Source organism: Coffea arabica, chromosome 2e (genome assembly GCF_036785885.1).
Source record: "Coffea arabica cultivar ET-39 chromosome 2e, Coffea Arabica ET-39 HiFi, whole genome shotgun sequence".
NCBI classification, from domain to species: domain Eukaryota; kingdom Viridiplantae; phylum Streptophyta; class Magnoliopsida; order Gentianales; family Rubiaceae; genus Coffea; species Coffea arabica.
The window spans coordinates 14,384,894-14,396,818 of record NC_092313.1 but is presented as its reverse complement, the minus strand read 5'-3'; the positions used below and the strand labels follow the sequence as shown (position 1 = coordinate 14,396,818).

At 33.4% G+C, this 11,925-nt stretch overlaps 1 protein-coding gene across 10 annotated transcripts; it reads left to right on the top strand.

The window, feature by feature from the left end:
- Positions 1-3,509: 3,509 nt before the first annotated feature.
- On the top strand, positions 3,510-7,194 carry LOC140036693 (uncharacterized). Of its 10 annotated transcripts, XR_011840246.1 has the most exons (6): positions 3,511-3,747; positions 4,532-5,005; positions 6,193-6,254; positions 6,348-6,552; positions 6,668-6,838; positions 6,932-7,194. XR_011840246.1 is itself a non-coding variant. In XM_072079125.1 (5 exons), exons 2-4 carry the CDS (start codon positions 6,149-6,151, stop codon positions 6,813-6,815), a joined length of 411 nt encoding a protein of 136 aa, XP_071935226.1. In that variant the 5' UTR covers positions 3,510-3,747; positions 4,532-6,148; the 3' UTR covers positions 6,816-6,838; positions 6,932-7,194. The 10 variants fall into 9 exon arrangements, 3 of the variants coding, with proteins under 3 accessions (XP_071935226.1, XP_071935225.1, XP_071935227.1); XR_011840242.1 differs by having other exon boundaries at positions 4,532-6,254; XM_072079125.1 differs by having other exon boundaries at positions 3,510-3,747; positions 4,532-6,254; positions 6,348-6,504.
- Positions 7,195-11,925: the final 4,731 nt, after the last annotated feature.

Genomic DNA, 11,925 nt, shown 5'->3' with positions numbered 1-11,925 from the left:
GTGAGAAATTAAAGTGATGCCCAATGTGAGCTGATTTGCATGTAATGTATGGTTGTATTTGTTATTTTGTTTAATGAACGAAATTAAGACATTATTAACAAAAAAATGAATAGGTGAAGTAGCTGCATAAGAAAAGATATTGAAATGTATGTGTGTAGTTTGTGCCATGAATGGGAAGGAAGTTAATAAATTCAATGAGGAAAATACATGTAGTTTTATTTTTCTTTTATAATAATGCAGGAAAACATGGTGAATAAAAAGAAGTAGAAAGTTGTTAACAATATTCATTTTAGATATTTTTTTGTAAAGTGGTATAAAATGTAATAGATGAAAAAAAAAATTTGCTGGAAACATATTTTGGCGGATGCATATTTGTTTAATTGATTGTCATATACATTAACATTTTGTAAATAATGTCTACAGTTTAGCATGACATTATACCCCCCGACTACAGTTTAGCATGACACATCAACAACTTGTAAATAATGTCTGAATTAAACAATTGCAATCCCTAGGATGCTACATGTCCAAGTTAAACTCTTTTTTCACCTCAACACAGTCTAATCAGACTCCATTAACCTTCTTTGCATGGAAGATGCTCTTTGGTTTAAAAAAAAAAAAAAAACCTCTAACATGTAAAAATAGTAATTGTGTTTAGATAGGAAATTATTTAAAAATATTAGTTAGAATAATATTTGTAAGACTAGTTTTTTTATGATATGATATAACAAAAAATAGAAAAGATGATTGAAAAGATTTAAAAATCAATTATAAAATAAATTGTGATGCAAACAAATAATTTTTTACAACCGATGTCGATCCAAACACATCCAAAGCATTAAAATATTAATAAATTACGTGCCATTCATGTCTGGACAAATCTGTACATACGAAATGTATACACTGATCCAACCCGTCCCAAGAGGCGCTTCCACACAAAACTATACTAAGCCTTACCCATTACCCCCAAAGGCGTGTTCTTTGGGAAAGAACTACAACCCTATAAAAGCAATTCAACCCCTTGATCACGACTTGGAGAAAAACAAACATTGGGGCAGAAACCCAGGAAAAAGAATTATCTTGTGTTATACGTATATAAATTTGAGATTAGCAGTCCAAGTATGTCAAAAGAACAATATCAACACATTTCGAGAATAATTATTCCTCCAAAGATGGAGCACATATTGAAATTCCTTCAGTTATGAATTTTCTTTTCAATTTTTCTCATCTTGTTAAATACAACAGGAGACAAAGATCTGAACCACTAACAGTCAAATGCTAACATGATAAAAAAGCAGCCCATCTAGCTGCAGTGGACTTATTAGAACCTGTTCCAGTGGTTGTATGAAGATTCTTCTGCAGAATGCCAACAATAAAACCGCTATTAAATTTCATCACAAGTAGACCACAACCTTACTCCGAGATACAAGTATTGTATCTCTACATAAACCATTTAAAACGACCAAGCCTATTTACACAGGTTAGAGAGAGAATACCATCCGTGTAAAGTCAAAACAATTCCAGATAAAAGACATTTGGTAAAACAGCAACTAATATTTTATGTCTACATACATGACATAAAAAGGTAGCACCAATGAGACAGATTCATATTTATCAAGCAAGATATTGATGATTCCTATATTTATGAATCTCTATCAAGCCAGATAAGTCTGTCTTTCTAAATGCAACTGAAGTAAAGGTAATTGACACAAGGCTGCTAGAAATCTTTGCTGCAGATTTTGCTTCCAAATGTTTATAAATATGAATTATATTCCCTATCAAAACATTTTGCAAAGAAGTCAGTTACATGACCACCTGAAAAAGATGACCCTACCTTACCCCCACTTCCCCAAAACCACAAGATCAGGTAATACCAGTTGTATCACTAAAATTCTTAATTTGGAGAGCTACACCTGAGTACTATATCTACACTGCATATCAGAGAATATTACAAGAAAACAAACAGTGGGCAAAATGCTTTTTGATAACTGAAATTATCCAGTTAAGATAATTTAGAAATGATGTTTTATATGACCAGCCAATTCATGGACCTAAATGAAGGTTAAATAAAAAAGTTGAACACCTCATACAAAAAGCGGGACAAAGCAGAATTTTTTGAAAGCCTCAAGTTTAAACTACCAACCCCTCCTTTAAATCGCTCAGATAAATCCTTTATTCCAATCACATGATGATCAATGATCCTTCTTGATGGGAGTTTCTGAAAGTTGGCAGGTCTCAATTTTCTTGATTGTAGTCTGCTACAATTAAGTGCTCTATCTACCTCTAATAACAAAGCCTCTTGGTATACAAACTTCTGCTGTTTAAATTGCATAGAAGGATAAATACAGTTCCAAAAACGTAACAGAAAGGAGAATGGGAACCTCAAGTTGTGACAGATCTGCCAATGGATCAGCAGAATGTCTAGCAACTTCCTTAGGCCCCTTAAGAGTAGTATTATGCCTTCCCAAAGTCATCCTAGCAGCTGCAGAATCATTGGGAGGGGATGGGAGAGGAGACTTAATCCTCACTTCTCCACTGGGGGTGGTGCTATGCTTAGAGTTTTGGCCTTTACAGTTCCAGGATGTCCACTTAACAATCCTGCAGCTGAAAGCATGCCTGTTCCACTAGACGGTTTGTTCTTCACATTAATTCGAATAGTCTCACCTTCCTAAAATATAAAAAGAAAAATGTTAGTCCATAAGAAAAAAGATAAAATCAACACAATAAAACTTCACCAGTAATATCAGAACATAGTAAATGAAGCGAAAGCAAAACGTGCACATAAAATCTGAGGTTGCTAGATAAACCTAACAAAGAAAGACAATGAATTCCAAAGGAACACATAATGAATCAATTTCAAGAGCCAATTTAGACTATTCCTCTTCATCGTTTTCATCTTAATTGGACAAGTAAGCATAGGATGAGAATGCAGCACAATTCTATCATGGACAAAAAGTAACGAGTCTAACTATTACTCAACAGATTTCAATAGCTTATCAAATCCCAAAATCAGTAAACAGTGCAGTAAAAAATTCCTAACATAGACAAACAGATACCAGGTTAACTATTAGTCTTGAAGAAGTCAACAATCTAGTGCCCATTCTCATAATTCTTTTAACAGCATTGATGGTAGAAAAACAGACGACAAATTCTTAACAATAATCAAACAATCTTTAGATGGCAAGTAAAAATTATTGAGGTAATACTCTAAACATAGCTTTTCTGTGAAGCAATAACTAGACTCTGTACTTGAATCTAGCTTCTTAACTCTGTGTTTTCAGACTCGGACCGGACCGGCCGGTCGGACCGGGAACCGGCCAGGCATCTGGTCCGAGTTAGTTAAAAAACTCGGATGTTATAAAATCGATCAAACCCGATCATAGTCCGGGTTTGACCGGTGAACCGGAAAATTTGATTAACCCCGGTTTTTTATTTTTATTTTTCTTTTTCGGCTTTTTTTCAGTCAAAATTTGACAATTTGACAATTGATTGACCAACTAAAAACGCTAAAATTTGACTGAAAAAATCGGACAAAATTGACAAAACTTGCATCGGCTACTCTGATTCTCTTTTTATACTTTTTCTTCCTTTCTTGAGTTTCTTCATCAGCGCCGATCTCTACCGCCATCTCTTGAGATTCATCGATCGTCCTTCAATCTCTAGCCTTCACCGCCGCAACACCACCAGTTCCTTCAGATTTCAAGACAATCAAGTAGTTAGCACGCGAGTGAACTGAAGCTAAATCTGGTAATTTTTTACAATCTGAAGGCTATTATTGCTGATTCGTTATGCTAAAGTTGATCTGTGACTGGAATTTTTTGATTCATTATGCTGGGCATTTGGGATTTGGATATTACGAGTGTGTATGAGAAGTTGGGGTGTTTAATTAGATTTGGCATTTGGAATTCATTATGCATCAGATTTGTAATTAAGAGCAGAAATGTGTTTAATTCTGTTTAGTCTCTGGAATCTTAGTCATAAACTTTCACGTTCTGTTAAGGATAATCAGTAACTGAATAGATTATCCCTTGCCTACTTAGCTGGAACATAGGCTGCTGCTGCTACTGGAAATATTGGTTGCAGTCGAGAGAAAGAATTAGAAATCATTTCAAGTTCCAGCATGTTTGTTAGATTTGAATACATAATGAAATGGTTAATGGAGGAAATTCTGATGAAAAGCTGATTCTTGCTTAGGGACATTAAGGTCGTAAGCTTCGGGAATTTCAGAATTCTAGCTTAGGGAATTTCAGAATTCTAGCTAAAACTAGTAAAGAAAAGCTGAGATCCAAACTGTTACATTGTTGGAGGAACTAACGTTTGATGGAATGAATTGCTGGAAATAGATGTTCCTTGCCTTAATTTATGCCGGACCGAAAGTACAGATCATGCTGATTATTTTTTTGTACAGATCATGATAGCTATGTTAATTTCAACTTTGCAATGTATTTTCATGTGTAATAATTGCTATAGATTTTCATCTATAGGAGGTTTTTTAAATTATTTAATATTTTCAATATTCTTTCCAATGTAGGACAATGGAAGATATCGATTCACAATCCACACCAACAAATGAAGGATCGGCATCAAAGTTAAGTTCTAAAAATCATAGGCAAAAAACTGATGTGGCTTGAAGACATGTTATAGAAGGACAAGATTCACAAGGTAGAAAAATTTGATATGTCGATGGTGCAATAGTACTTTTAGAGGGGGAGGTATTAATCGAATGAAACATCATCTTGTAAAAGTCAAGGGTAATATTGTTCCATGCAAAAATGTGCCAAATGATATTCAGCAAATAATGGAAGATTCATTGAATGAAAATGTTCAAAAAGCAAAAGAGAAAAAAGGGATATTTGAAATTGGAAATCCTTTTGGCCGAAGTGTAGCGGGATTTGAAGGTGGTGATGTTCAAGAATTTCTCATCCAAAAACAAAGACAACTCAAACTAATGTGAGTGGGAATAAGGGAAAAAGAAAGGCACATGGCATTGAATCTTATATGACAGGTAAATCTCTTGATCGTTCTCAATTGAGTATCAAGTCTTGTATGCAAAGTAAAGAGAGATGGCATGATACTGACATGGCTATAGTTTTGTGGTTTTATGATGCATGTATTCCAATGAATGCTTGTAATTCTCCCTATTACCAACAAGCAATTGAAAAAATAGCAAGTATGGGTTATGGTTATCAAGAACCTAGCTATCATGCTTTAAAGGTTAATTTGTTGAAAGATGCAAAGAAGCAAGTTGAATTAATTGTTGACAATTTATGTAGTAAATGGGCTGAAACTGGTTGTACAATTATGGGTGATAGTTGGAAGGATAATAGGCAAAGAAGTTTGATCAATTTTTTGGTCTATTGTCCTAGTGAGATCTCATTTATCAAATCTGTTGATGCTTCAGATTTTGAGTCTAATGTTGAATATTTGTGTAATCTGTTTTCAGAAATTGTTGAGATTGTTGGATCTAGTAATGTTATTCACATGGTCACATATAATGCAAGTAATTATAAAGCTGCTGGTCGATTACTTTCTGAAAAATATCCTACAATTAGTTGGTCTCCTTGTGCAGCATATTGTTTGAATTTAATTATGAAAGATGTTGGAGAAATGACTCATGTGAAAGATATAATTACGCTTGCTTCAAGAGTCATTGTGTATGTACATAATCAAAAATGGATTCTTAGTTGGTTAAGAAAAAGGCCTGGTTGGAGAGAGATTCTTCGTCCTGCGGAAACACGATTTGGTACTAATTTTATTGTTTTGAAGAATCTTCATGATTTGAAACAGCTTTTGGAGGCTTTAGTGACTTCTAGGGCATATAAGAGAGAGTTGAAAAATGAAAAAGGTAAAGAAGTCAAACAAATTGTTGTTGATGGGAAGTTTTGGAATAATTGTTTGATTATTGTGAGAATTATGGGTCCAATTATGCGCTTGTTGCGCATTTGTGATTTTGATGAAAAACCATCATTGGGTTATGTATATGAAGGCATGTGGAGAGTTATTAATGGCATTAAAGAACTGTTTAAGAACAAGAAAAAGTTCTGCGGCTGCCTTTTGGTTGAATCCGGCCTTCCAATATGATAAGGATAGCCCTTGTCACATGCCTGAGATTATGAAAAGTGTTTTAGAAGTCATGTAAAAGTTAAAAATGGATGGACTTCAATATTTGATGGATGAAATATCAATGTTTAGATCAAAAGATCAAAGTTTTGGATTTGAATTTGCTCAAAATACTCACAAAACTGCCCGTCCAGGTATACCTACTTTAATTTCGCATTGATTATGTTAAGAATTACTTTTGTTGGTTTTCTTTAAAAAAGAGTACTAATTATGTCTTACTAATATAGATGAGTGGTGGAAATTGTTTGGTAATGATGCTCCATATTTACAAAAGTTGGCAATTAAACTCTTGAGCCAAACATCTTCTTCTTCGGGATGTGAACGCAATTGGAGTGTATTTGAACGCATCCATACCAAAAAGAGAAATAGACTTGAGCATCAAAGGTTGAATGATCTTGTTTATATTCATTATACTTTACGTTTGAAGAATAGGTATGGAATTACTATTATACATGCTTACCTTCTTTTGTAAATTTATTAATTTTTTAAAATTATTTACTTCTTTTATTTTTTTTATTTTATTTTTTTTGCTCTTTTTTCGTTGTAGGCTTTCATATAAAAAGAGATCTTATGATTCGGTGGATTATGAAACTATTGATAAAGTTGAATTTTGGGTAGTTGATGAGGAACAAGAAGGAGAGCTTGATTATGATGAGTTAGAAGAAATGATTGAAGAAGAATTTCCCAAAAAATAGCGAAAATGAAGCCTCTCAATCACGTAAGTTTATTTTTGCTAACTTTATCTAAGTTTCTTTTTAATTTTTGTCTATTTTTGAATATTTTTATTTATGAGTATTTAAATCATTTTTAGATAAGAAAGACACCAATATTATGCAACTTGATGATAAGGATGATCTTGATGATATCGACTTCGAAAGTTATGAAATTGGAGACAAGGATGATGAAGATGAAGATGAAGAATGGCTTAGATAGTTCTTTGGAACATGTTGTTTTATTTAGATTGATATTTATCAAGCATTTCAACATGAACTTGTTACCTTATTTGGATTGCTATTTGTTAAGGATTAAACATGTATGGGATTTCTATTTTATAAATTTTGTGAGTTGGATGAATTTGGTGAATTGTTTGATGAATTGGATATAAATTTAGATGATTGGATTCTTTGGTTAGATTTTGTAAATTTGATTTGTAGGTGTATATATATATATATATGACGTATATATGACGTCATCCGGGTTGACCCCCTATCGACCTCGGTCGAACCCATTGACCCCTGACCTCGACCGAATCGAGTCCCGGTCCAAGTCTGAAAACATAGTCTTAACTTACAAGCCACAACTAATTCGAAAAGGCCATTTGCACATTCAACAAAACTGAAATAGAGAGTAGTAGTCATGCATGCACCAATTGCCTCGTGCCAAAGTACTCTTAACACTTACAATTCCAATGACCTGTGAGCAGAATAGAGCTATTAAACCTATTTAAGCAAGCTTGTAACTTACAAATCCCAAACACATATTGAAAACTGCAAATTTAGTAGGCACATCACTAAGCAAAGAAACTAAGATCATGCATGCAATTAGCTTCAGCACTAAACAATAAGTGACATTCTACAATTCAAAGCAAAACTCAAATACTAAAACTACCCAAATAAAATACCAAAGAGAGAGAGAGAGGAAAAAATATCAAAGTCTTGGTACCTTAGTAATCATTAAAACACATGGGACTTTAAGCACAATGGAGACGAAAAATTATGTAAATATCAGATTCCTAAATTTCCAACCACATAAAACATTAGACATCAAAGAAGTAAAACATTAACTGAGCAAATTAACCAGGAATTTGAACAGAGTAAAACTAAATTTTAACAAAAAGCAAAAAGAGGGAGATATTCCATCAAGCAAGATATGACAACACCCCATTCCAAAAAAGGAAAAAGAAAAGCTCTAGAAAAAGGTTTTTTGAGTAGTCAAGGAAAAAAATGAAAAGAAGAAAAAAAATTAGAAGATATTAATTCTTTCATATACTTACCATTACCATGAGGCTAGCACTTGTACAGCCAAAAAACCTCGGAAAAAAAAGGAAAGAAAATATTCAATAATAACTACCAGATAAAGTCGAAAGAACAAAAACTGAGCTATCAAGAAATTGACATATGAAGAAAGGTAAAATCCACCTACAGATTTTCTTGGCAATTATTGCCCCCTTTCATCTCAGTGTAGCTGTTAGTAGAAAAAAAAATGAATTTCATGAATAGCCGAGAAAGGGAAAAAATCGAAATTGGGCATAACATTGAAAAAAAGGAAAATTTCACCTTAGATGCTTCCTTTTCAACTTCATTTGCTTCTTATTTTCATCCCTACAAAAAAGAGTAGAATACTTCAAGAATAACTGAATATGGAAAATTCCCAACAAGATCAACTTCTATATCTTTCTGCTACATTGCACAAAAGCCAAAATACACAGCCTTAAAAGCACAACATGAAATTCTTCACCAAAAATCCCTCTAATGTAAAAAATTAGCTAACTATTTTCTTCAACAGTAATGTATAAGAATTACTTTACAATTCCATAAAAACTTACCATTCATCCCTGAGGAATGTTAGTGATCCATAAGAAAATTATCAAATATGCTCCTACAACACTGGAAGAACAAACTAATAATAAATCTAAAAGGAAAAAAGAGTACCAAGAAAATAGAGGCTGCAATAGTGAGACATTTGTATCTTTGTTATCCTAGCTGAAAGAAAAAATATTCGTTAAAAGGTAAAGTAGTACCTTTTAAACTTGAATTCCACCATTAATGTTTATTGAAATTCATGTAAGAAGATATTATCTGGAATTTCTTAGTAATGGTACTACAAACCAAGACGATATTAAGAAAAAAAGACGTACAAAACACATTGATAGAGATTAAGTAATTAAGGCATAAAAAGCTTACCTTTTGATATATGGAAAGGAAAACAAAAATTAACAGAACTTTTGCTTTTCTCCTTTACCTACCAAACAATAAAATTATTTGTTCACCTTGATTTTCACCATTGAATATTAATCTTAAAAGTAGCAGAAAACTCACAAGAGAAGAAACTCTCAACTTTTTTTTCTTTTTTTCTTTCAGACTTACTAAAATTTTTTATTAATGGTTGGACATGCTCAAAGCCAAGGGGAATGTAGAAGGGGAAAAAAAAGAGATAAAACATATGCAATAAAATAAGAAATGAGGGCATACAAAGCTTAAATTTCAATAAATACAATAACTGAACACATATTTCTGGAAAAAAATCCAACAGAACCCATAAAAAAAAACAAAATCAGTCAACGAAATTATTTTTTTACGGTAAAAATTTTGGAAGATATAGATATGACGGGTACCTATGTCAAATTATACCACATATTAGCAAAGGAATGAAGGTTCTTGCTCTGTGGTTAGAAAGACCAAACCAAAAGAATAGAGGAAAAAATTACTAAAAAAAAATCGAAAAAGGGACATTAAACATAGGCAAAGGGATAAAAGTTTACCACGATTATATTTGGTCAAAAATGATGCAGATGGTTGACATGAATCAAACATCCTCCCCCTTCATCCTTGTTCCCCCTTTCTTGTTTGTTGACGACGAAGAGAGAGTTTGGCGGGGATCGGCCATGAATTGGGAAGTGAGGAGAAAGATGTGAGACAAAGGAATCATCTGCATTTTTCTGTTTTGGTCCGGTGGGTAAAGGAAGAAAGAAGAAAGGAAAAAAAAAAGAAATGAAAAGGTAGGCTTTCAAGGAAGAAAAAAATGGAGAAGTGGACCTGGTTGGGTGTAATTTTTTATTTCTGAATGATGATGATCAGGGTGATGAAAAAGAAAGAAAGTGAAAACAGAGGTAGAAAGGGAGTAATGGAGGCGGTGATGATGAAGAAATAGAGAGGTGAAAGTGGAGAGTAGGAGATGGCTTGTGACTGTAATCTGCAAATAATTATCTGAGCCATCGAGTCCCATCAAAAAGTTGGAAAAGTGGGTTGCTTGGAATGAACAAAAAAAAAACACCAAACGAGATGAAAAGGCACAAAAGAAAACAGAAAAAGAGCAAAATGATAGAAAGCATTTGCATGTGATTTGCACATGGAGGACGAAAGACCATCAGATTTCACCGCCCATTCCCACTTCCCACTAGTACTAGTATAAAAGAGCGAATGAGGAAATGAACAGTGAATTTCATCCCTCATGGGCACCATGATTGTGTGGGCCGCATCGTAACTTCACATCAATGATCAATTCCATGCAGCGGTGCCTTTGGTGCATTGTATGCTGCCTTTGGTGCCAATCATGCTATTCATTGATTGATTAGATAGGAAAAAGCAGTGTGAATTTTAGCGTTATCTTATCAGCATGGTTCTTGAATTTTGCAATGTCTGAATGGTCAGTATTAATTAAGTGCTGTTTATTTCTTTTTATCTATTTCTTTTTAAATTTATGTACTTAGTGTTCACTTCTAACATTAAGTACACTTAATATTAATTAGTTACTTATTTGCTCTTAAATTTAGTATAAAAAATTATCCTTCACTTTTGCCGTTAGTATCAGTTAGTTAATTTGTTCATAAATTTAATATCATGGCAATCACTTAGTGCTCAGTCTAATCATTATCTAAAGTTAATAATCTTGATTCTATTATTACTTGCACTTGATTGTTATTTCATATGCTCACTATGAAGTAAATATTCCTTATGTATAAATATAAATATATGTAAATATTCCTTTTGTATGAATGTGAATATTCCATATGTATGAATCTAAATCCAAGCATTCTCGCTGCTCGCGTGTGGCTAGGCTTGTCAACGGTCCGAATCCAGGCCGGAATAATGAATTTCGGTCCGGACCCAGCATACCAAATCGGATTCGGATTCGGATTCGACCCGTTTACCCGACGAGTCTTCTACTCTATGTTGCAGATCCGGATCTGACGAGTCTCGGATTCGGGTCCAGGTCTACCCGAAAAAAATTATGAAAATTTACAATTTCTAATAAAAATGAGAAAAAATATATTTGTACACTAATTTCTAACTAATACAAAAAAAAAACCAAATAAGAAAATAAATCAAATTGACTTTACTCAAATACATCGCCCTAATCAAATTTATTGATAAATATACATATTTTAAATTATTAATCCATTTATATCCAGATCCGGGTCTACTACGGGTCGGAATACTATATTCCGTATCCGATCCATTTTTTTGTTTGACAAAACGAATTCGGATCTGGATAACGGAATTAAATCCCTACTCAAACCCGCAATAATTTCACGGATCCGGACCGGGTCCGGGTCTAGACCCGGACTGTTGACAGGCCTACGCGTAGCGCAAATCCACCTGCTACAAACAGGCTACTAGCCCACTTAAAAGTCTCTATTAGGAATCACAAAGTTCCATCAGTGCAAGTATTAGTGTGAACGCATCTGTAGAAAGACTCTTATGTATGTAAATATAACAATTTACTATTAGCTTGGATAATCTCTATTTCTTTTTAACTTTAATATATTCAATTGCAGCAATACTGTGTTTTCAATTTATTATGACCCTTTTGAGCACATGCCAATTGCCATATCTAGGCAACCTCGCGCCTCGCGCGAGGCCCAAATTAACTAGTTATATATAAAGTTCTTTATAGTACAGCACTACAAAGTTAATAAATCCACAAAAAGTGGGATAATTAGTAGCAACAACCAACAGATAGTTAGATGAAAACTCAGCATACAAAGTTAATAAACTCAGCATAGACTATGTGTCAGAAATTTATTAATCTTCTATGTACTAAGGGTCTAAATTTATTTACATAAGTAAATAGGTTTTCGTTTAT